General features: G+C 54.0%; 1 protein-coding gene across 1 annotated transcript in view; it reads left to right on the top strand.

The window, feature by feature from the left end:
- FER1L5 (fer-1 like family member 5) overlaps nucleotides 1-23,679 on the top strand; it is a 53,253-nt gene extending 29,574 nt beyond the window's left edge. Inside the window, exons 20-53 of the mRNA XM_058534524.1 lie at nucleotides 4,795-4,919; nucleotides 5,786-5,886; nucleotides 6,277-6,454; nucleotides 6,531-6,686; nucleotides 7,918-8,049; nucleotides 9,297-9,460; nucleotides 9,786-9,900; nucleotides 10,779-10,881; nucleotides 11,465-11,673; nucleotides 11,744-11,896; nucleotides 12,144-12,288; nucleotides 12,416-12,493; nucleotides 13,418-13,599; nucleotides 13,806-13,982; nucleotides 14,302-14,391; nucleotides 15,464-15,610; nucleotides 15,690-15,852; nucleotides 16,001-16,026; nucleotides 16,956-17,006; nucleotides 17,137-17,241; nucleotides 17,592-17,711; nucleotides 18,248-18,409; nucleotides 18,648-18,739; nucleotides 19,149-19,319; nucleotides 19,530-19,678; nucleotides 19,899-20,038; nucleotides 21,221-21,309; nucleotides 21,567-21,662; nucleotides 21,832-21,973; nucleotides 22,181-22,280; nucleotides 22,357-22,550; nucleotides 22,734-22,843; nucleotides 23,139-23,286; nucleotides 23,399-23,679. Of these exons, the coding sequence (XP_058390507.1) occupies nucleotides 4,795-4,919; nucleotides 5,786-5,886; nucleotides 6,277-6,454; nucleotides 6,531-6,686; nucleotides 7,918-8,049; nucleotides 9,297-9,460; nucleotides 9,786-9,900; nucleotides 10,779-10,881; nucleotides 11,465-11,673; nucleotides 11,744-11,896; nucleotides 12,144-12,288; nucleotides 12,416-12,493; nucleotides 13,418-13,599; nucleotides 13,806-13,982; nucleotides 14,302-14,391; nucleotides 15,464-15,610; nucleotides 15,690-15,852; nucleotides 16,001-16,026; nucleotides 16,956-17,006; nucleotides 17,137-17,241; nucleotides 17,592-17,711; nucleotides 18,248-18,409; nucleotides 18,648-18,739; nucleotides 19,149-19,319; nucleotides 19,530-19,678; nucleotides 19,899-20,038; nucleotides 21,221-21,309; nucleotides 21,567-21,662; nucleotides 21,832-21,973; nucleotides 22,181-22,280; nucleotides 22,357-22,550; nucleotides 22,734-22,843; nucleotides 23,139-23,286; nucleotides 23,399-23,626 (4,541 nt within the window). The 3' untranslated portion in view covers nucleotides 23,627-23,679. The remainder of the gene's footprint in view (nucleotides 1-4,794; nucleotides 4,920-5,785; nucleotides 5,887-6,276; nucleotides 6,455-6,530; nucleotides 6,687-7,917; nucleotides 8,050-9,296; nucleotides 9,461-9,785; nucleotides 9,901-10,778; nucleotides 10,882-11,464; nucleotides 11,674-11,743; nucleotides 11,897-12,143; nucleotides 12,289-12,415; nucleotides 12,494-13,417; nucleotides 13,600-13,805; nucleotides 13,983-14,301; nucleotides 14,392-15,463; nucleotides 15,611-15,689; nucleotides 15,853-16,000; nucleotides 16,027-16,955; nucleotides 17,007-17,136; nucleotides 17,242-17,591; nucleotides 17,712-18,247; nucleotides 18,410-18,647; nucleotides 18,740-19,148; nucleotides 19,320-19,529; nucleotides 19,679-19,898; nucleotides 20,039-21,220; nucleotides 21,310-21,566; nucleotides 21,663-21,831; nucleotides 21,974-22,180; nucleotides 22,281-22,356; nucleotides 22,551-22,733; nucleotides 22,844-23,138; nucleotides 23,287-23,398) is intronic.
- Nucleotides 23,680-24,155: the final 476 nt, after the last annotated feature.

Here is a 24,155-nt window from a genome sequence, read left to right as displayed (position 1 = left end):
TAAATATATTTCCTATATTTGTCTCATATTTTTGCTTATGGTGTTTTGGGTTTTTTTTTTCCCCATGAAGACTCTTTTGCTATGTGATCAAACTATTTCTTTTATGGCTCTGGTTTTTGAGTCATAATTAGAGAGGTCTTTTCCATTCCAAATTTATTAAGGAATTCTCTCAAGTTTTCTTCTAGAAGTTTGTGGTTTCTTAAAGTTTCATAACTCATACCTTTTCTTTTTCTGATAAATTTTTTCCCTACAAATCTCTTGATCTTTTTGGCCAGCTGCCCAAAGGTTCTTTATCTTGTAAGTCCAATAACTTCACTAGGATATGTCTAAGTATTGATCCTTCTACGTGAGTTTTCCTTGGCATGTGGTGTACTCTTTCAATATGTAGATTCAAGTCTTCTTTTATTTTGTTAGTAATTTATTACGTACCGTAAAATTCACTTGTTTTGTACAATTCAATGATTTTTAGTAAATTTACAGAGTTGGGCAGCTATCACCGTGCCGCATTATAGAACTTTCCTATCACCCAAAGAAATCCTTCATGCTTGTTTACAGTAATTTTCCTGTTTCCGTCCCCAGGCCCCCACAACTACTACTGCTGTCTCTGTATACCTAGTTTTCCTGGACATTTCGTATAAATGGAACCATATCATATGTGGTTGTTCACATCTGGCTTCTTTCACTTGGTTTATCCACGGTGTAGCATAATCAGTACTTCATACCTTTTTATTGCCAAATAGTATTCCATTGTATGATGTACCGTTCATCATTTGTTAATCCATTCATTAGTTGATTGACATATTTCTACTTCTTCTCTGTTATGAATGAAGCTGCTGTGAACGTTTGTGTAAAGTGTTTGTGTAGACATATGCTTTCATTTCTCTTGGGTACATACTTAGAGGTGGAATGGCTTTTTAAGAAACTGCCAAACTTTTCTAAAGTGCCTGCACCATTTCACATTCCCCCAGCAATGCACGATGGTTCCAGTTTCTCCATATCCTCACCAATGTTTATTTCCTCTTTTTTATTATATTTATTATATTGAGCATGTATCTCATTGTGGTTTTAATTTGCAGTTCCCTAATATCTAATGATGCTGAGCATCTTTTTGTGTGCTCATTAGCCATTCATAGATCTTTTTTGGTGATATGTCTATACAAACCATTTGCCCATTTTTCAATTGGGTTGTTTGTCTTCTTAGTATTGAGTTATAAGAGTTCTTTAGGTATTCTGGATACAAGTCCTTTATCATATATATGATTTGCAAGTGGTTTATCTTTTCATTTTCTTAATGGTGTCTTTTAAAACATTTTAATTTGGATGAAGTCTAATTTTTTTCTTTTATGGTGTCATATCTAAGAACTCTTTGCTTAACCCAAGGTCATAAAGGTTTTCTCCTATTTTTTCTTCTAAAAGTTTTACAGTTTTACTTCTTACATTTAGCTCTATGATCCATTTTGAATTAATTTGTATAAGGATATCCAATTTTTCAAGCACCATTTGTTAGAAAGACTATTTTTTTCCCATGTGAGTTTTCTCAAATTATATTTTAAAATATCCTGTTCCATTGTTTAGGTTTTCTACTCAGGGGCTCCGTTTATGGGTTTAACAATTCTCCTTGGTTTTCTTCTATATCTGTCATTTTCTCCCTGACCCTCTTTGACTCTATATTTCCATTTTATTTTGGTCCCTTTTCTTATTTCTGCGCCTCTCACTGAACTGTCTGCAGGGTCTCCTCTCTCTTGGGCTCCTTTTTATACTGTCTTCCTTTCTGTGAAGTTTTTTCTTGTACTTGTTTTCTGAGTTTTGTCGGCTCACATTTCCTCGTCTGAGTCCTGAGCTCGCGCTGGGAGTGTATTTTTGCTGGCACTTTCTGCACTCTGCTCCCATCAGGCTGTGCTCCCCACTGTCTGTCTTGCCCTTCGCTCCCCCGCGGGTGACTTCCGCTGCTCTGCACCCCTTAAGACTTCCATGGCAATCACGGCTGCCTTTGGCCATCCTTCTGTGTATGTTGAGTCTGCAGATTATATCTGTCTCTTTGTTTTGCTGAAAATGGAGTTATTTTCCTTCTCCTTGTTGCTTTTGTATTCTATCCAAGAGTAGTAGAAGAAAATTGCCAGTGTGTATCCCCACGCTCACGTCTGATAACCCCAGTCATGGATCTCTCTGCTTATTATTCTAATGATTCACTCAGTGCCAGCATCTGGAACTGGTGTCTTCCAACAGTTCTGGAAAATTATCAGAAATTTTCTCTTTGGAAATTACCTCTTCCCCTTGTCTCTTATACCTCCTTCTTGAATTCACTCTATCCTCTGTGGAACTTCTCATTCTGTTCTTCACATTTTTAAATCTCTCTTCCATATTTTTCATCTCCCTGGGCTGCATGCTGCACAATTTCTTCTAGATCTTCTAGGAAAAGCCTTGGGTAACCATTCTATTTAAAATTTTTTGGCAGCTCTTTATCCCCTTTCCCCACTTTATTCTTCCCCACAGCATTTTCCACCATTTGATGCACTTTATTTTATGTGTTTGTCTTTTTTGCCCCCACTATTTTTTAAATTCTTAAGCAAACTTTTGATTCAAGTATAACATACCTATGGGAAAATACACAAACCAAAGTGTCCAGCTCAATGAATTCTCACAAAGCAAACACACCCACATAACAACATCAGACTGTGAAACAGAGTCCCAACCTCCCCAAGGCCTCTTGAGCCCCACTACCCCCATCCCCACCAAGGCAACCACTCTCCTAACCTCCAATTTGTTTTGTCTGGTTTTTGACTTTACATAGAAGAAATCATATAGTACGTAATCTTTTGTGTCTGGCTTCTTTTGCTTATCATTTTATTTGTAAAATGCATTCACAAACTTGGATATTGTTGGGTGTGTTGTAGTTCATTTATTCTCATTGCTGTATAGTATTCCATTGTGCAAATATACCATAATTTATCCCTTCTCCTACTGAGGGAGATTTTGGTGGTTTCCAATTTTGAACTATTATAAATAGTGCTGCTGTGAACATTTTTCTTCACATCTTTTGATAATGCAGTGTACACCTTTCTGTTGAGTGTATACCTAGGAACAGATTGCTGGGTTAGAGAGTGTGTGTACTGGTTCTAAGCTGCTCATTTTCCTGGAAGTTTATCTGTGGGAATCCTCTGGGACTTGACTAAAGTTTCACGCTCCAGAGAGGATTTGTCTTTGCTTTCTCCAGTTACCTGGGGCACTGCCAACCAGAGACCACTTTAAATTTTCTCCAGACCACAGAGGTGGCATGAATGCAGAATGCAACCTGCACGAAGCCCCACTTGTGGTTACAAGTTTTCAGGAAAATTTCCTGCGCCCTCTACCCAGATGCACGCTGGAGATGAGCAGGTTTCCTCACTGTCTTCTGTGTGGTGGATTATGTCTCATCGACTGAGGGTTTGTTTTCAGAGTGCCAGCATTTCATGGTGTATTCATTTGCTAGGGCTGTCATAATAATGTACCACAAACTAAGTGGCTTATAACAACATAAGTGACTTCTCTCACAGTTCAGGAGGCTAGAAGTCTGATATCAAGGTGTTGGCAGGGTTGGTTCCTTCTGATGGGTCTGAGGGAGAATCTGCTCCATGCCTTTCTCCCAGCTTTTGGTGGTTGTCTGCCATCTTTGGTGGCTTGGCTTGTAGACGCATCGCTCCATCTCTGCCTCTGTCTTCACATGGTGTTCTCCCTCTGTCTCTGTGTCTTCACACGGCTGTCATCTCTCTGTGTCTCTCTCTTCTTATAAAGACACCAGTAATATTGCCTTAAGGGTCCACCTTACTCCAGTATGACCTCATCTTAACTAATTACAGCTGCAATGACCCTATTTCCAAATAAGGTCACATTCTGAGGTAGTGGGAGTTAGGACTTCAACCTATCTTCAGAGGGGACACAATTCAACCCATAACACATGGGGTCTCCTGGCAGACTGCCCACCCGGGGCAGCACTAAGCTTTCTTCTCCTGACCCCTGTGCCCTGGCAGTTGCCAAAGAGAAGTGCAACTTCTCCAAGATTTGCCAGAAATTCAGAGGACAAAAGTCAGCTTTGCTTCCACTTGCCTCGCAGATTTTCTGCTTTTACTTTATTTTTGGCTTCTGTGGATTTCTTCCTTTTATGCTAACTCAGAAATACATGTCAGAAAAAGAATCCCTTATGTTTCATCTAGCTTTTCCCCCTCATTTCAATAAGGAACATCGCCAGGGAACCCATTCTGCCAGCACTGTTTTTTATCCATGCTTGCTCCCCTGACCCCACTCCTCTGCACTGGCAGGCCCTTTATGGTAGATGTCTGCCCACTGCAATCAAACCCTGGGTCTCCTCCTGAATCAGGGCTCGCTCATCCTCGGCCTTGCAGACCACCCAGAAGGGAGGCCCTAGCTCGAAGCGTGCGCCTTGCCTTGGCATCTCGCCTGAGGCTAAGGACGCGGGGCTGTGGAGCTAGACACCTGCCTTATGACTACAGGCTGTGCCATATCAGGCAACTACTTCCCACCTCTAGCCTGGATTTTCCCACCTGTAAACTGGGGACTTTGAAAGGCTGCGTGACACCCTGAGCACAATGAATGCTCGATAAGGCTAGCCATGTTCATCAAAGTGCATGCATTCTCAATTGGCCCCCAGATCACCCTCTGGGGGGAGGGGTCCAATTAGGATTATTAGCAGATCACATTCTTGAGGAATGTAGCTCAGGGAAGGTCCTCTGAGGGGACACAGTGAGGGAGACCTCCCAGAATCCCTCAGACACCCCCTCATGTGTCTCTGTGTCTCAGGGAACATCTACCATTACGTGCCCTGGTACAACACCAAGCCAGTGGTGGCCGTGACTTCCTACTGGGAGGACGTCAGCTTCCGCATGAACTGCCTCAACCTCCTCCACTTCACTCGGGACCGCCTGGTGAGTGGTGCAGGAGGGGTGCAGGGAAGGATCCAGATCATCGATGGGAGATGTGGGAAAATGAATCGCAGCCCTAGGAAACCGGTCACTCACCTCGCTCATGCTTTCCACACCAATTGAGATGGGAGTGCCAGACCAGTGCTAGGCACTGCAGACACAATGGTGAACAAACACAGCCCCTGTCCTCCCCATCTGGAAGTTGGATATGCCCCGAGTTACTCCGCAGTGAACCAGGGCTGCAGTGGAGATACAGGTCCCAAGAGCTATGGGACAGAGAGACTGGGGGTTGGGGAGAGGACTTGAAGAGAGGATGGTCAGAAGAGGTGTCTGAAAAGCAGATGACATGGAGCAGAGTCTTGAAGAATGAGGAGTTTGCTGGGGGCGTGCTGGGGGTGCAGAGAAGAGAATAATGTGCAAAGCCATGGTGACATGAAGTTTAGGGGTGGCAGGGGCACAGAGATGTTGTGGAAATAAGGCCAGAGAAGCTGGGAGGGGTCAGATCACAAAAGGTCTTAGGTGATCTGTCAAAGAAGGAAGCCACTGAACAGTTGTAGGCAGGAGAGCCACATGGCACCTCCACCTCAGACACGGCTTCCTGGCACCTACCGAAGAGAAGCCCAGGGTCAGGACTCTGCACTCCTTCACAGTCCCACCCTATCCTGGCTCCTTCCTTCCACCATTTCTTCTGTTGGGTAGTGGGGAGGAAGTGTGGGGATCCTAGCCTTGCAAGGGCATGTGACAGCTTTGAACTGACCTCCCAGGTTACTCCTCAAAGGTCCTGGCTGAAAACAGCTTGGGCTGATCAGCCCTGTAGCCTGTCCCGGGTGAGCCCCATGCTCACTTTCTGTTTCTCTCCCGCTGGACAGAAAGCCAATCTAGACACCCTGAAATCCATGAGGAATCCGAGGGACCCAGCTCTGCTGCCCCAGTGGGAGAAACTGCTGAGGGAGCTGGCGGAGGACTGCAAGTAGGAATGGACGTGCTGCACCTGGGGCTGGGCTGGGGGTTCAGACCAGTACCCTACAGGGCAACCCCACCCCCGCCACAACCCTCCCCCCACACCTCCTCAAGAAATATGAGCTCTGCTCAGATCTCTCCCCAGCTTGAAACCCAAACACCAGAGTGGCTTCTCTCCCATTCGGGCCCCCCCGAGAATGGCCCTGACCTCCTCGCCCAGGCCCTCAGGGAGCAGGCTTCCTCAGGAGGGATGCTGGCCCAGGGCTCCCTGGGCCAGGCCAGCAGGGATGGGGCAGGATCTCGAGTCTAGGAAGGGCACATTGGCGGAAGGCAGGGCGGGAGGGTGGGAGGCAGTGAGACAGGAGAGAGGCCCAGCCCCTCCTGCCTATTCTGGCCACAGGCGCCCTCTGCCCTGCATGACGGATCAGCCCAAAGCCACCGAACTGGACAAGAAGAGGTGGCAGCTCCGCAGCGTCCTCCTGCAGGAACTGGCCCAGAAGGCCAAGGAGGCCAAGCCCAGGGACATGGTGGCCACCGTGGAGGGCTGGCTGTACCGCCTCAACGCTGTGCTCCCCGAGGTGGGCGTGGACACACCGGCCGGGGAGCAGGCCCTGGACATGGCCACGCAGGCCTGACGCTCTCCCGCCTCGGCAGCCCCAGATGAGCCTCCCGGACGTGACGATCTGGCTGATATGCAAGGAGCAGCGAGTGGCCTACGCACAGGTGCCCGCCCACAGCATCCTGTTCTCCCGGACAGGGGCCCTGCACTCTGGCAGTTTCTGTGGGAAGACACAGACCCTCCTCCTGCAGGTGGGGAAGCGGGGAGTCCTCAGGCCGCCCCAGTCCTCAGGGGAGGAGAGGGCCCAGAAATACCCCAAGGGAGAAGCGCTAAACTCTCAGGGCAGCCCCCACGAGCCTCCCCAAGGGCATGCCCACCTCCTCTCTCCTGGGTCCTTTACCAGGTAACATGGGGTTTAAACTGTCTCCAGAGGAAGGCAGGGGCCTGTGACCAACAGCACGTGGCTGGTGCCAAGTCCATGTCTCTCATAAATATTCCTCAAATTCGTCTCCTCTCTCATCCTCACACCACACTTGGTCCAGTCCCTTGTCATCTCTCCCCTGGAGCACAATTGGGTGCCATCAAAAATATTTAATGTCTATAAGGTTTGGGCACCAGCCCATCCTATCAGCCGCAAGCGATAAATAACGCTGACGGACCAGCAGCCCGCCCTGACCATAGCCCCCTGCCTCCACCTCGCCCCTCGGGAGGCAGACGGGGACACTCCCTCCCTCTTGGACATGTCCCTGGCTCCCCATTGCCTCCTGGAGAAGGCTTAACCTCCCTGGCCTGGCCCCAGCCACCTCTCCCTTCATGAGCCCTCTTGGGCCCCACACTTTGGGCTTCCCTGCTGCTAAACCTGCTTGCCCTTTGCCCTTTCCACCATTGTGGAAGGCCCCTCCCGTGCCCACCTGAGCCCTTCTCATCCTGCAAGAACCACTGAGACTTGAATCCTGGCTCTATCTATCACTGCCTTGTGTGACCCTGGGCCAGCTCCTGACCATGTGTAGGCCTCAGTCTGCCTCTCTGTAAAATGGGCCTGGGGATAATGATTGCCATCTCGCCGTGGTGTGTGGGGATCGCAGCACATTTGTATGCTGCATATTCGGCACTTAGCACAGGGCCGGGCATGGAGCAAGCATGTGATAAATGATCGCTGGTCCGTTGTCCACGTCACCATCATCACCGCTCCGCTGTGGAGCCTCCCCAGGCTCCCTAGGCAGCACTGCCCCCTCCCCACAACCCCCACCAGCCTCCCTGTCATGCGTGGGGTCACAGGCATAACCGCTCTGGAAGGCAGGAACTCCACACCCTTCACTTTTCAGGCCCAGCAGTCAGCACAGTTGAGGCCGCTGCTCCCAGGGCTGAGGGTGAAGGGCCAGGTGTGAGTGACCCGTTCCAAGTGTGTGTGCCTCTCCCTCACCCACGCCCCTGCCCCCGGGGGACCCACACCCCTGTGAGGTTAACCTGCCTCTGGCTCAGTACCCAGAGGGTGAAGGACAGAAGAACACGCTCCCGGCTCACCTCCGGGTCTGCATGTGGCTCGGCAACGTCACGGACAGCAGGGACCTGCAGCTGCTCCGCCAGGGCGAAGTGGTCGTGTACGCGGAGACGGTGAGCGCGGGCCAGCTGGGGCAGGAGTGGGGTGAGGCTGCAGGAGCCCAGCACCCAAGGCAGAGAAAGGCGTTCCTGGCAGAACCTGAGAATTGTGAAAGGGGGTCTGATAGAGACAGGTCACAGAGACTAGACAACCTCAGAGGCTGCCAGCTCAGGGTGCCTCGTTGACAAGCCATAGGCCTGTGGTGACAGAGGGGCAGCTGAGTGGTCCCCCGGGGCTGGTCCCTCTCTCCCTGATGGAGGTTTATTGGGAATTTCTCCCAGTTGGTCCAGGGCATGTGAGGTGACCCAGGCTCCAACTTGCAGGGGGGCTTGTCTGTCACCAACACAGCAGCCCGGGACCCCTGCAGACTCTAGCTGGGTCCTTCTGGCGAGTCTGGTGGTCCCAGGGAGAGGGAGGCCTGGGAGAGTCAGAGGAGCAGGAAATGAGGCATCTCGCCACAGAACCGTAAACCCAGGGTGACGTAAGCAGCCAGCCAGAGACGTCTCTAGAATCAGAGGAGGGGGAGATCACCCTTGCTCCCTGGGAGGACCTGGCTCAGGAGAAAGGTCTGAGAGCAGGAGGGAAATAAGTTTCAAGTTTCAGGCTTTGTAATTTACTGAGTGAAAACATATCTTTATGGTTCCTAAATTGCGTGTTGTGAATGGACGTATTGTAATATCTGTAACCAGCCCCTACGCAGGGCTTGGAGACGCCGAGATGGACTGGGGATTCAGGATGAGGCGCAGGGAGCAGGGACTGCGTGCCCGGCAGGGGAGTGTGGAAGCAAAGGCTCAGAGGCAGCAAAGATGTGGCAAGTGGTGGAGCAGGACTGGGCTCCCCAGGGTCAGCAGTGACACAGGGTAGACAGGTCACATCACAGACATGGCCAGGATCTCACACAGGCATCCCCCCCACTCCACCCCTTGGTAGCTGAGCAACCTGGTTAGAGTTGACCTCTGAGCCTCAGTCTGCTCGCCTGTGAAATGGGAGTGTGGGGATTATAGGCAATAGTTCATGTAAGGCCCTTGGATTGATGAAGGCAGCCTGCCTGTGCGGAGTGACAGCTGGGGGACAGGGCTGCCCCATGATAAGTGATGACACAAGCTCCTGGCCCAATGGCAGGGGCCACATGGCCCTTTCTTGCCTGATGACCACATTTCTAGGGGGTGCCTGCAGCCCAGAGTGGGGGGCCCAGGGCGGGGCCCCATGTCCCAGTGTGTGCTGGGGAGGTGGCAGGCACTAATGGCCTCCCCTCCCTCAGTACGAGAACCAGGCCAAGTATAAAGACCAGTGGGGGCAGCAGGGGCTGTACCGGTGCCCAAACTTCTCGGACGTCATGGGGCACAAGGCCCTCCCCAAGGAGGATTTCAAGGCACCCCACGGATGGCACTGGCAGGGGCAGTGGACAGTGGAGCCTCAGAGGAGGTAAGGCTAGGGTGCAGGGCCTGGAGCCTGTGTGCCCCTGGACACGCAGAACTGGAGTTGACACTTCTTTTCACCGGGGAGGGCCAGTTAGCAGCAGCCCAGAGAGGTGGGCACACAGCCACTGTAGCCTGGTCCCTGGGGGTAGGGTGCACAAGACAGAGGGCCCTGTCTATCACCCTGCCCTGGATGCCAGGGCCCCTCACCCAGCCTCGCCCACAGTGGGTGGGACTGCCAGGCAAGGGAGCACTCAGCCAGCAGAGGAGGACTCCAGGGGCCTATAAGTTCAGGGAGCTATGCTGGGAACTTGGGGTCTCGCTGCCCCCAGACTCCTCCTGGACACAGACATCAACAAGAGCCAGGTGCTGGAGGAAGTGTACGAGAACCAGCACCGCGACACCACGGGGGCCTGGGTGCCAGCGGCCATCCCCAACACGGATATGGTGAGTGGGGGCTGAAGCTGCCCCAGAGGATGTGGGGGGGCAAGCAGTGCAACCAGGTGGACACCTTGGAAGCTGGGTTGTCCGAGTGGAAAGAGCACTGGACCAGGGGTTACCATCTGAGCCTGCTCCCCCACACACTGTGGGGGACCCTGGGTGAGCCCTGTGGGGGTTTGTACCCCAAGACGGCAGGTAGAGAGACCTTAAATAGACTGTAAGGAACAACAAAGGGGGACAGTGTTTCCTTCCCAGGCCTTTTTCAAGGGTCGTGCTCACCCTGGAGGACAGGATCCATTGGGGCTAGTCTAAGCCAGGGCTGTCCAACAGAACCTTCTGTGATGATGGAAACGTTCTATACCCCTGCTGTCCACATGTGGCCATTGAGTACTTGACATGTGGCCCTTGTGAGAGGAGGACCCGAACTTTGACTTTTGTTTCATTTTAATTAACTTACGTTTAAGTAGCCCCAGGAGGCTGGTGGCCGCAGCACTGGACAGCACGGGTCTCACCCGTCTGTCCCACGTGCTACCCTCCCTCCGCGAGGACAGGGCGGCCTGGGCTGGGGCCGCAGCAGCTGGCTGAGACTGTGTCACACTGTTTTTCACAGTCGTTAGTGTGGTTATTCCCTGTTTATGGTGAGTGACACTGATTTCCCATTGGTAGTGGTTATGTAAAGTTTTCTTTTAAAAATACCTTGATTTACAGTTCAAAAAGGCAAGTCAGTAAAAGCATATTAAGTGCATACGCGGGTGGCATCAGACGTAGCGAGTGCTGTCTGCTCCAGGGGGCGGGAGGCCGCTGTGTCCACTGTAGGCAGAGTGAGTGAAGGTGGCCTCCTAGCTCAGATGCCCCTCGGCCCACCCCCCTCTGTCCGCCCACAGGACGGACAGCCCGTGGAGGCCCGGGAGAATGTGAGGTGCCCCCAAGGCTGGCACGTTAGGAAGAACTGGACTGTGGAGCTGAACCATGCAGTGGATGATGAGGGTCAGTCCTCTGCTCACCGGCTGAGGCCAGGAGGGCCTAGGGCTGCCCAGGTCTGACACTTCCCCCAGCCTGAAAGCAGCCAAGCTCTCGGTGGGAGGGGCCTGAACTCCTGGGGGGGCCCCACCCTTCCCACAGATGTGGGCCTCTGTTTTGAGCCAGGGCAGGTTGTAAGCGCCTCCCCAGCACTTGAACAGGGACCTGGTCATGGAGCCTGGGTCATTGAAGGTCGCTCCAGGGAGGAGCGATGGGCTGGAAGTCTGAAGACCTGAGCTCAAGACGCAGACTCTGCTGCTTCTGGGCTGGGTGACCTTGTGCAGACGTCTCAGGACGTCTCTGAGCCTCACCTTCCTCATTTGTAAGATGGGCAGTTGGGCCCAGGCCACCCAGGTGACACAGTGTGACCACACCTTCCTTTGTGGAAGGAAGTCTTCTTTCTGGCACCTTCCAGGGCCAGAGAGACCAGGACATGAGGGAAAGCACTGCTCCTTTAGCCTGCCTCTCTGGGGCCCATCTCTCAGGCCCGTCCAAGCCTCCCAGCCTGTGGGCACCTTGGCACCCCCGGGCCGTGGTCCTGCCCCTGCAGGTTGGGAGTACGGAGTGGGGATCCCGCCGTCGGGCCTGCCCCGGGTCTGGAACTCAGTGGAGAAGACCTACTACACGTGCCGCCGCCGGCGCTGGGCGCGCATGCGCTACCGGAACCATGGGAAGCTGAGCCACGAGCAGGAGACTCTGTCCTTCCTCCAGCTGGTGAGGGGTCCGCCTGGGCAGGGGCCTGGTGGGGCCTCAGACGGGGTCCACTTCGGGCCGTGGCAGAAGGGAGCCCCCGCTCTCCCCACTGCAGCACCACCCCAGCCTGGCTGAGGAGGAGCAGGGCTGGGAATACGGCACCTTTGGCTCCAAGTTCCACCTGAACCCTCAGCCGCAGAGCCGGTTCCGCCGCCGCTGCTGGCACCGCAGGCTGGCCCCCAACAGGCACAAGGGCATTGCACCCATATTCCTTCTGGAGGGATCCTTGGTAAAGCCTCAGCAGGCTAGGTGACTCCTCCCTGCAACCCTACCTCCCAGAGCCAGGGCCCAACCCGGGTGTGGCAGACAGCCCGACGTGCCCCCTGACCGCTCCGGGGTTGGCAGTCTGGGCCCCAGATGCACATCCTCAGGCTTTGGAGGGTGGAGCCCATAAGGGGAGAAGGGTGACCTGGGCCTGGGCTAGAGGAGATGGGAAGAGCACCCAAGAGCCTCAGGGGAGACTGTCCTGGGCACAGGGTATGGATCTGAAAGAGCAAGCTGAGAAGGAAGGGGACAGGACGCCATCACGGGGTCTGAGCAAAATGTTCAGGGACTCCTGGAGGCCTGCCCCAGAGGACACCCACCCACCCAACCTGCCCTTCATCTACTGCATCTTCAACAGTGAGCATTTCACTGAGAGTCTGTTTGGGTGGCCCCAGAGGCCGGCCATCTCTGAGGGCAGAGAGTGGGGAGGGGGGGGATGGGAATCCTGGGGACAGGTGACGGACGTGGCTCCTCTCTGACCCAGAGCCCCACTACTACCAGCTTTTCTGCTACATCTACCAGGCCCGGAACCTGATGTCCAACCAGATCCATTCCTTCCAGGGTAGGTGGCAGGCACCCCTTCTCCCCTAGCCCCCAGGGGTCCCCTGCTGTGGCCACCCAGCAGTATAAAGAACGTGGCAAGCAAGTGGGTGACAAGCATGCAGGCCCCTCCCCAGCAGCTCAAGGCCCTGGTTTAGGGAAAAGACACAAAAACAAAGAATACAAGGCAGGGCTGCTCTTGAGGTGTGTCCCCAGTGCTGTGGATTCAAGAAGGGGGAGTTGTGGAGGCTTCACCCTTGGGGACCATTTAGCTGGGCCTTGAAGAGGGAGGAGGAACTTGCTGGCAGAGTACTGATGAGACATGAAGGCAAGAGAGAGGGTGACATGTTGGGAACCACATGTGCTTGCGTTGGATAGAAGATGAGGGCTGGGGAGGAGGTGTGGCAACTTCCAGCCTTGTGCGGAGGAGGACCCGCGGGAGGTCTCAGATGAGTCACACACATGCTCCTGCCCTGTCCTATTAGTGGGACTATTTGTAAGGAGCCACATTGCTGGATGAGGGTCTGAGCCAGGGCAGTGGGTGTCTGCTGGAAGCTGTGTCCTCTGGGCATCAGCACCCACATTGAGACGGCCACGTGTTGTTCCCCGATGCCAAGGCTGATGCTGTGGAAGGACAGCCACAGGTAGCCTCTGCCCTAGAACTCCTCCAGAGGAGCCACCAGGCCCTCCATCTCTGTGACACCCAGGCCTAAACCGTGGTAGTATAAAAGAGACATGGATAGAACCAAATGATCCTTGGCCTCTGGTTAAACGCCCATTTGCTCTGGGGCTTACACTGAAGTGGCCTTCTCGACACCTGGCAATGGCTGTGGCTGGCCTGCCTGGGCCTCCCTGGGTACCTGGTCCAGTGGCAGCAGCAGCCAGAGAGGGGAGCCTCACTTCACAGCTCAAAGGCACAACTCTCTCCTCTCCTACCACCCTCCAGAGCCCTTCATTCGGCTGGTCTTCTTGAACCACAGCCAGTGCACCCAAACCCTGAGGAGCTCTGCAGCCCCTACATGGGCCCAGACACTCATCTTCCAGCACCTCCTTCTGTATGAGAACCCCCAGGACACCAAAGAGAGCCCACCACTCGTGGTGTTAGAACTGTGGCAGCGGAACTCCCAGGTAAGGAGGGCTGGGCTGGGCAGAGCTGCTGAGGGGTTTTTATTCCAGAGAATACACGCAAAGTGCTCCAGTGGGGCCTGCTTTGCAGAGAGCGTCATGTAAACACAGGTGTTAGCCCTTATCCGGGAGCTGTCAGAATCCCAGGGGAGGAGCCTGAACCCTGCCAGCTTGGCCTCCATGCTTTGTGAACTTCCCCTTCCCTCCAGGGCAAGGAGAGCTTGTGGGGACGGAGCATGTGGTCCCCGGTGGTCTGGCTGGATGTCCAAAACCGGATCCTGCCCCCTATGAGGTGGCACCCCCTTGTAAAAGAGTTGGAGGAGGAAGAGGGCGAGATCTTGGCATCCTGTGAGCTGATCCTTGAGACTGAGGTACTGGGAGAGAGGGCCTGACTGGGAAGTGTGGTGCTCAGTGCTCCCACCCTGCCCCATTCCACTGCCACAAGTTCCCACAGCCAGCAGTCCCCAACTCCAGCCCCTCAGGAAAGGCCTAGGGCCTGGGAACCAGAACAATGGGCTTGGTGATGCCGGCCTGCCCAGCCTCTCCCCTAACTCCCCCACCAGCTTCTGTCCATGGGTCTCTGGGGCCTCCTCAGTTGAGCCCTCTTAGGGACCTGCTTGAGTTGGGGGTGGGGGACAGCAGGACCAGCCCAATGGGGCTCATGCTCACTGCTCTCCCACCTCGTCCCTTCAGAGTCTCAGAGAGAAACTGCCACTCTTAAGTGTTCCTTGGAAGAATGGGGTCTACACACTCCCCAAGAGCATCCAGCCCACGCTAAAGAAAATGGCTATTGAGGTGACCATGGTGTGGGGCGGGGAGGGTGGGCAAGACACAGGCGTAATCACCCAGAGCAGTCGAGCGCCATGGAGCTCTCTCTGCTGACCCTCCTTGGGCCTTCCTGACTACCTGACCCAAAGCTTGGACCCCAAGAAGATACTATCTGAGAGATGGAGGGAGACAGGAGACAGATGAAGAGCAGAGGCTCTGATAGAATGTTGTAAATTATTCTAATGCCAATCTCTGTAGTGGGGAGGAGACAAGGGCTTTAGCGTTCATTATCGCATTCAAGCCTCACGCTGTCCCTCCAGAGAAGGAAACTGAGGCTCTGAGACAGTGTATCCCATGTACAGTGACTCAGGGGCTAAGTGGCAGAGCCAAGATTTGGGCTCGGCCCTGCCTGACTCCAAATGCCAGGCTGTTTCTGGCATTTTGACAGTAGCTTGGAGGTCCCCGTGTCAGAACCTTTGTGCTCTGCCACAAACCTGACAAAGAGCAAAAAACGGTCAGGTGGTCGTGGCACTGGAGCCTTCCCTGAGATCAGGCAACCAGGCTCTGGAGTAAGGGCATGGACAGTTCCTGGGGTGCCTAGTGTCTATCAGTTAGAATGAGGTCATAGGGTACTGGGTCACGGAATGGCCATGGGGTTCTACGGGATACAAGTCAGCAATGAGCTAGATGGCACAAGGGAAGCCTGAGAAATCTGAGGCATTCCCTGCTCTGTGTGCCTCCGAGGCAGCCGGCCTCAGGAACTCACTCCTGAGAACCGATCAGAGGCCAGACGAGGCCACAGGTGAGGAAGGGCCATACCTAAGGGGCACTGGAGGTCGGTGAAGGCTACCGTCTTAGGGGCCAGAGGGCACCTCCCTCACGGAGGAGGCAGGGCAGCAGCCAGGCCGAGGACAAGCACTGAACCCTCCCAGGACAGGAGACCTCGGTGAGCCCTCAGACTCGGACTTCACCCAGCCGCACGTCCTGGCCCTGCTCCGTGACACGCCATCACTCCCAGGACAGCCCCTCTCTCTGGCCAGGACCCCATGACAGAGGCACTGCCTGCCCTGTGCCCCGCCCTCCTCCTCTGTTCTGCCAGATCCTGGTCTGGGGCCTTCGGAACATGAAGCAGGTGCGCTCCCCTCAGCTCCTGGTAGAATGCTGGGAGGAGTCCCTGCAGACGGAACCCATCAGGGACTTCCAGACCAACCCCAACTTCACCGAGTCAGTCCTCTTCCTCACGCTGGTAAGAAGGCCTCGGGCAAGGGCTGGGCAGCCCTCTCCTCATGGGAGGCCTCACGTTCTCGCCTCTCTTGGGGCTGCAGTTCATGCCTACGGAGGAGGCCTACGCACTGCCCCTCATGTTGAAGGTGGTAGACAACCGGGACTTTGGCCAGCAGACCGTGGTGGGTCAGGCCAGCGTCGACTCCCTACAGCCCTACTTCTGTGACCCCTGGGCTCGGGACTACGTGCCTCCATGGCATCCAAGTACGGCCCTTCCTCCTTGCCCTTCCCCAGCTCTCACCAACAGGCTGGCACGGAGTGGGCGAGGCCCTGGCTGCCTGTGGGGTTGGTGTCCCTCCTCCTCACCCTCCTCCCTTCTCCTAAGACTCACGATTGTGCTCTCTCCACACAGTGCTGTCTGTGAACAAGTACCAGGAGGTGAGTAAAGGGCACGAGGTCCCACCTTCCCCCACACCACTTACAGGGAACAACCCTTGTCCCTGAGGAGGGGTGGAGGTTAAACAGAGCTGATATCTGCACCCCCAGTGTGAGGCCCACCTGTACACGGGAACTCTAAAGCAGTGATTCTCAACCTGGACTGCACACCAGAACTGCCTGAGAGTTTAGGCCCAGTAGCGTAGTGGTTAAGTTCGTGTGCTCTGCTTCGGTGGCCTGGAGTTCGCAGGTTTGGATCCCAGGCGCAGACCTACGCATGGCTCACCAAGCCATGCTGTGGCAGGCATCCCACACATAAAGTAGAGGATGATGGACACAGATGTTAGCAACAATCTTCCTCAGCAAAAAGAGGATTGGCAAGAGATGTTAGCTCAGGGCGAATCTTCCTCTCACACTCACACACACGCACACACACGCACACACACACACACACGCACCAAACCCTGATAGCCAGGCCACTGACCATTCCACCAGAACTGCTGGGGCTAGGACCCAGGCATCAGCATTTTTTAAGGCCCTGGCCCCCCTCCCAGGTGATTCCAATGTTTTCAAGTTTCAGAACTATGCTCTAGAGCAGCACTTGTCACACTTGAACGCACAGGAATCCTGGGGACAGCTTGAGCAAAAGCTTACTGTGATGCAGTAGGCCTGGGGCCTGAGGCTTGAGGTTGTGCGTTTCTGAGCCCTTCCAGAGTTCAGTCAAGGCTGTGGGCAAAGAGAACTAAGAACTATGCTCACCCTCCTTCTTGCCCCCAGTCCTATTTCTGAAGAGCCTTCCATTAAAAGGCCTATGTGAAGGGCAAGGGAGCCAGGCAACTAGCCCTGCCTCGACCCTCTCCTTCTCCAAGTCAGAGATGATGAGCGGCTGCAGGCTGCTGGGCCTCCCCTCGTTCACCGCTCTCATTTTTCAGCTCCTAGGTTACCTCTATGAAAAGTTCTGGTTCAAGTCCAGCAAAGCCGAGGTGACGCAGGCTCAGCCCCAGGGAAGGAACAACTCCAGGCAGCTCAGGGAGGTGGGGGTAGCATGACCCTGGCAGAGGAAGGCCACTGTGTCCTCTCCCCAAGGGCCAGAATGACCCTCTTCCCTGCCAGGATGGATACGAGCATGAAGTGGATTGGTGGAGCAAGCTGTTCTGGGCCACAGGCGATCTTCAGAAGCCCCTCAAGTACACGGACAAAGACTACCACACCCTGAAGGTTTGGAGGCCCCTAGGAGGGGAGATTGCTGAGAGAGACAGAGTCAAATCTGCCGGGCGAGGCCAACAAACCTAGCCTTGATTTCTCTGGGAACCACCAAGTGGAGGAGTTTCCTCACTGTCTCTGCAAGACCCCAGGCCCCACCTCCAGCAGCCACGCCCCTGTGGGAACCAGGGCTGCCCTGGGCAGCAAGCAGTGCTGACCCTGGGGCCGCTGACCAGGCAGACGCTTTGGGGCAAGACCTGGGAGCTGGTGGTCTCTCAATCCCCTGACCCCAGGAATGGTCCCCCCTCCGGTCAAGCCCAGGCCTACTCTCCCCACAAGCCTGGGTTCCACGCACCCTCCTGCAGGTGTATGACTGCGAGCTGGAGGCTGTGCCCGACTTCCAAGGCTTGCAGGACTTCTGCCAGACCTTCAGACTTTACCAGGAACAGCCCAAGTTGGACAGCCCTGTGGTGGGTGAGTTCAAGGTGCGTGTCTAATCCAGCTTAGCTGCCCATCTTGTTGTGTTCCTCTGGCCCCAGAAGACTCTAATAAAAGCCCTGGCTCCATATGCTTGTTGTGAGGATGGGATAGGGAGGGCTTGAAGAACAGTTTTGGGAGTAGGGGAGCAGAGACTGACCTACGCAGGTATTCAGGGTGACCTCCTCTGACACAGGAGAGGGCGAGGCGTGCTCACCCCCAGCTCTGGCCTATCCTGGTCTCCCCAGACCAAAGAGCCTTCAAGAACAAGTGCAAGCCTGAAGGATGGGGGGTGGAATGAGAGTTCACATCAGCAGAAACTGGGAATTCACCTAATGCCCAACACCCCTCCTAAACATGGGGTCCCTGCAGAGCATCTCTGCTGCACCTCCTCTACCAGTCCTTGCGGCCTTCTGTCCCTGCATCTTCAACACAACCCACTCTCCCTGAACTGGGACCAGGGGCACCTCCTGGAGGGCATTATAGAGCTGGGCCAGCACTACCATGCTGGGCTGTCAACACTTTCTCTCTCCAACACACACAGGGCCTTTTCCGCGTCTACCCCTTTCCTGAGAATCCAGAAGCCCCCAAGCCCCCCCACCAGTTTTTGGTTTGGCCTCAGAAAGAGGACTTTCCTCAGCAGTGCTTGGTGCGAGTGTATGTGGTACGAGCAATCAACCTGCAGCCGCAAGACACCAATGGCCTGGTAACAAGCAGCCCCAAACTCACAGTGCTCGTCTTCCTGGGCCCCACCCAGGAACCTTCACTCCTTGCCCTGAAACCCAGTGTCCCAGAGCTCCCTCAGGCTGCCTATGCCCAGACTGCCAACTCCCCACAGGCCCCATCTGGTGCAAGTGGCTCACTGCTGCCCCACTGCCCCCTCCCTGACCAGCTGGACTGACTCTCCATTTCCTGTCCTTCCTTCACTTACATCTAACCCCCAGTGTGACCCTTATGTGATCCTGAAACTGGGACAGACAAAGCTTGGCAACCGAGACAAGTACCAGCCCAACACCTTGGATCCCATCTTTGGCATGTGAGCTGCCCAAACTCACCCAGGCCCACTTCTCCACTCCCGTCCACACAGTGCTGGGAGTAAGCTCCTGAAGGCAAAGAACTCTTGCATCCCTTTCTAGCCTCCAGTCCCTAGCACGGTGTCTTACACACTCTAGGTGCTCAACAGACGGCAGATGAATGAATGGGTGGCCCAGTTCTACCCTCTCTCTCACGTTTTGCCTGGGAAGGGAGCTCCGAGTCCTACACCCCACCAAGTTATTTCCAGCCATAACTAAGGGATGGTTATTGGCAGACAATAGCCATCCCACGCTCTGCTCTCCATATTCACCGTGACCAAACAAGGGGAGATGGGGCCGAGACGCTGAGGAGGGAGGCAAGTAGATAAGAGGGTCCACAGTCTCTGCAGTCTGCAACATCCTCACCCCTAGGATGTTTGAACTGAGCTGCACCATCCCCCTGGAGAAGGACCTGGAGATCCAGCTATATGACTTTGACCTGTTGTCACCTGATGATAAGATCGGAGCCACAGTCATCGACCTTGAAAACCGACTCCTCTCTGGCTTTGGAGCTCGTTGTGGGCTCTCCAAATCCTACTGCCAGTGAGAGTGGACCTGAACCAGGGCAAGGGAGTAGGGGAGGGGTGGAGGAGTGAGCCCACAGCTCCCTCCAAGAGGCTTGCATCCTGGGCGGGGGAACCAGGGCCTGAACCTGTCTCCACGCATGCTCCCACCACTGGTCATCCTGCAGTTCAAAGCAGTGTTCTCTAGGACCCAAGCCTCCCTCCGTTTCCCTCTCACATATCGCCACAGGTCAGGGCCCTTCAGGTGGCGGGATCAGATGCCCCCAAGCTTCCTCTTGGAACGCCATGCCAAGCAGAAAGGACTGCCTCCGCCTCTATTCAACCCTGAGGACGACTCTGTTTTTTACAATGGGAAAAAATTCAAACTGCAAAGCTTTGGTGAGTAGAGCACACTGCCAGAAAGCACAGAGCCAGGCCTCTGACACCAGTGAGGCTCCAGAATGGGAGAGCCGCCAGAGGACATCCCCCGCCCCTTTCCTCCTGTAGAGGGTGACCATGTCCACTGTCCCAGCTGGGGGTGGGGAAGGTGGAGGGCCTACCTGGGGGATGGGAAGGCTGATGACTGTGTTTCCCCTCCTTCCATCCTCCTCCAATCTAGAGCCCAAGCCCCCTACCACTCATTATTTGGGACCTAAGAAAGAACGCCTTGCACTGTACCTCCTGCACACCCAGGGGCTGGTACCTGAGCACGTGGAGACCCGCACGCTGTACAGCGACAGCCAGCCAGGCATTGACCAGGTATGAGGCTGGAGGGGCTGGATCAGGAGATAGGGGACCCCATCCATCCAGGACATAGCCCATGACGAAAGGGGAAGGAGAGGACAAGCATTCACAGATGTACACGCACAGAAGACCAGCATGCTCTGCACATGTTAATCAGCAGGAAGTTCCAGTGATGGTGTTTAGAATGGAGAGATTCAGAGCTGGAAAAGTCATCTACAAGAAACCAAAGTTGTGCATCAGCTGTAGGAAGTGCTAAGGCACCCTCCCGGCCAACACCAACACTGCCTTAGTCTCTCCTGAGGGCGGGCAGGCGGGCGGGGAGGCAGCACCTGGGGTCAGAGCTGCAGACATTACAACCCTGGTTTGGCTGTTAATTGTAGGCTGTTTTCTCCATAGCAAGGAACCCAAACAGGAGGAATGAAAATTCCCACAGGCACCCTAATTATCATCTACCTTCCAGCCACCAGAATGGCTCATCTCATTCTCCCAATTTCTCAAGCTGATACCACATTCTAGACACAAAATTCTCTGCTGAGCATTTTTTAAACCAATTCTCATTAAACCTGTTTTCTCAAATGGGGTCAACTTCAAAAGAATAAAATTAGGTCAGATAGTCTGAAAGAATATATTTATTTATCTTCCAGTGTTGGTAGTTCTACACTATTACTTTTTCCTTTCCCTTTTTCACCATTTTCATCCCTTCTTAGATCCTTGTGCTTTGTGAATAGTGTCATATCCTTAGGCTGTGGTTATACAACATAAAGTGACCTGGAAATTTGGACTGATCATCTAGTTTACTCCTACCCAGGGCCACAAGCTGGTTAATAAATGAAGGCTCAATCCCATTCTGGAGCCCCATCCAGGGAGGCTGTCTAGCATGACCTGCTGAATGGCATTAACCCCCAGACCCATCACAAGTGAGATCCCAGCACCATGGCCATCAGCCTCGACGCCATCACATACCACAACCTTACAGCACTGTTCTCCCAGGCGGGAAAAGAAAAAAGCGGAAGCTGGTGGCTGGTTACCTGACATCCTGTCTGAAGTCCATCCACCTCACAGATACCTCTGTACCTCACCCTCAGTGTTGGGAACACAGCCTCAACAGACCTCAGAACCTGGGACAGGGCCCCCCAGGCCAGCATGCCGAGAACAACGGCTAGCAAAGCCCAGCTAGCCAATCCATCTCCACTCTAGGGAAAGGTGCAAATGTGGGTGGACATCTTCCCCAAGAAGCTTGGGCCTCCTGGCCCCCCAGTCAACATCAAGCCCAGAAAGCCTAAAAGGTGAGTGACGATCCATTTCCCAATCACTGCATCTCCCGGTGCAGCTTCCCAGGGTGCGGAGCACCAGTGTCCTCACACACCGAGTGGCAGTGATCCTTTTCCTCTCCTGGGAACCCTGGGAGCTTCCTTCCCCTGAATTCCCTCAAATGCAGCATGACTTGCACCGGCACGGAGGGCAGCCTCGCAGGCCCTCTTCCCTCCCAAGGCTGCAGCTGGGGAGCTATCCTCAGCACAGCCTCAGAGCACAGTGGCTGCAGGTATGAGCTGCGCTGCGTCATCTGGAAAACTGCCCAGGTGGACCTGAAGAGTGACACTTTAAGTATGGACAACATAAGCGACATCTATGTCAAAGGGTGAGGAAGAGGAACAGGGATCTTAGCCGAGTTCCCTCAGAGTTCCCCAGTTCTGTCATTCCTGCGGGTCCTTCTCATCCTGGGGTGACATCTCTCCACTTCCGCCTGTGCCAGCTCGGGGATGGGGACAATATACATGAACCCCAGGTGAAAGGACTTTTGGCTCTAGGTGGTTATTCGGGCTAGAGAAGGACATGCAGAAGACAGATGTCCACTACCGCTCCCTGACTGGGGAGGGCAACTTCAACTGGCGGTTCATCTTCACCTTGGACTACCTGATGGCAGAGCATGTGTGCGTCCTGAGCCAGAAGGTAACAGACCTGGGGGCGGGGCGCGCTCCTCCTCCCCCTCCCTCTCCCTTGGGAAACCTGCAAGCTGTGCCAGAACATTTAGAATGTGGCCTCAGGCAGAAACCCTCTTCCTTGACAGTCCACCACTGCTGGTAGTGAGCTGCTGAGGGGGCCAAGGGACATCTCAAAGGAGACAGGCCAGTAATATGCTCTTCTGCCATCCTCCAGGACTACATATGGAGCCTGGATCCCACGGTGATGAAGTTCCCAGCCCGGCTCATCATCCAGGTCTGGGATAATGACATCTTCTCCCCTGATGACTTCCTAGGTGAGATCTTGGCATGTAGGCCCGGGACCCCAGGGCAGGGAGCTCCTTCTTGCTAATGGCATTTCTCTGGGCTCAGGGGTCCTGGAGCTGGATTTGTCTGACATGCCCCTCCCGGCCCGGCACGCCAAGCTATGCTCCATCAGGATGATGGATGCTGACCCCAAGTGGCCCTACTTCCTCCATCACAAGCACTTCTCCCTCTTTAAGAAGAAGACTGTAACCGGCTGGTGGCCTTGCCAGGTCCTCGATGGTGGCAAATGGCGCTTGTCGGTAGGAGCTGGGGAAGATGTCTATTGCAGAGGACTGCTGTGCCACATAACTTGGCTCTAACAGACTTCTAGGGGTCTTAGCTAAATCCCTTTTCCTTTCTGGATCCTGGGAAGAGGTCTTAAAACTATTGTTGCTCCTGCTATCTGAACGCAGCCTCCCACCACCTATGTACGGTGTTTCTAGGGTAAAGTGAAGATGACTCTGGAGATTCTGTCTGAGAAGGAGGCCTTAATCAGGCCAGCAGGACGAGGCCAGTCAGAACCCAACCAATACCCTACACTTCATCCTCCCCTGTAAGGGTCCTGCAGGGCAAAGGCACCAAATCTTTCTTCCCTGTTCACCAAGCTGAGCTGCTGGGCCCAGCACTTTGTATGGGGCGATGACCAGTGGGCCTCTAAGTGGGGAGCGAGAATGACTTCCCGCCAGCGCAGTTCAATGCTCAGTTACAGTCAGGAGAGAACAACTGGGGGCAGGGGCGGGGGCAACAAGCAGAAGTTGCTTTTTAAAAAGAAAGCTCTCTGCTCTGGATTACTTGACCTGAAGCTTCCCTGCCCTCCGTTCTCTGACATTTCCTCTGCTCATGGACAGACGCAGCGACAGCTTGTTCCTATGGCTTCGGTCACCTATTAAGAACTTCCTCCGTGTTTTGTGGAAACGCTACCGCTTCAAAATCATAGCCGTCTCAATCATATTGATTATAGGGCTCATGCTGTTCAAGTTTATCTATTCAGCTCCGGTGAGTGACAACCATGGGGACAGGGACAAAGGCACTGGTTGCTCTTGGGATGAGTCTGCAAAGAGAGCGTTCAGGTTGCTACCTTAGGATAACTGTTGCCCGTTCTCTCTAGAACTATTTGGCTATGAGCTGGATCAAACCTGAACTTCGGATGAATGCTCCCATTAACATATTCGCCAATATCATCAATTCACCAAACACCAGCAATGCCAACTCTTCTATCCTCACCACCCAGCATCTGAACCTAAAGCCTACAACACGCCATGAGTTGAAACTCCTCCAGGGACCCATGAATCACCTGCGAGATATTTTTCCAGAACTTCCAGTCCCGCAAGACTAATTCGCTCGCATTTGCCTGGCTTTCTCCTGACCACCACCAGCCCTACCCTTGGGCTTCCCACCAGTTCCTTGTTTCTCTCCTCTAGGACATATGCAAGGGGCTAGGGATATTCTGGCTATTATGTTCAGAAACCCCTTCAACAAGAAGGGCAGAGTTGTAATTTTCCACTGAAATAAACAATTTTTGTAACAGAGAGCCACCTTGTAATTTGGGGGGTTGAAGACAATATGAGGCACTGAAAACGCCAGCCTTTCAAAAAAGACTCACACGGACAGAGAAAAATGTCATCTTTACACACCACCTCTAGCCTTCAGGGTCTCTTCCACTCGAAGAGGCTCTGAAGTCAGAGGAAAACTGAGGGAAAGGGTGACTATGAAGAGAGAAATGGCTCATGTGGAGTAAGCAGCTTGCCAAGGCCCCAGCTCTCCCCGGTAGTGTGCACGCATGAAAGAGCCACACCACAGACCAGGCATCTCCTTCCTCTAGGCACACCTGGGATTACAGTACCCAGAACAATATTCGGCCCCAG

This window comes from Diceros bicornis, chromosome 40, assembly GCF_020826845.1.
Source record: "Diceros bicornis minor isolate mBicDic1 chromosome 40, mDicBic1.mat.cur, whole genome shotgun sequence".
NCBI classification, from domain to species: domain Eukaryota; kingdom Metazoa; phylum Chordata; class Mammalia; order Perissodactyla; family Rhinocerotidae; genus Diceros; species Diceros bicornis.
Note: the sequence above shows the minus strand (reverse complement) of the source record. Positions and strands in the feature narration are given on the sequence as shown.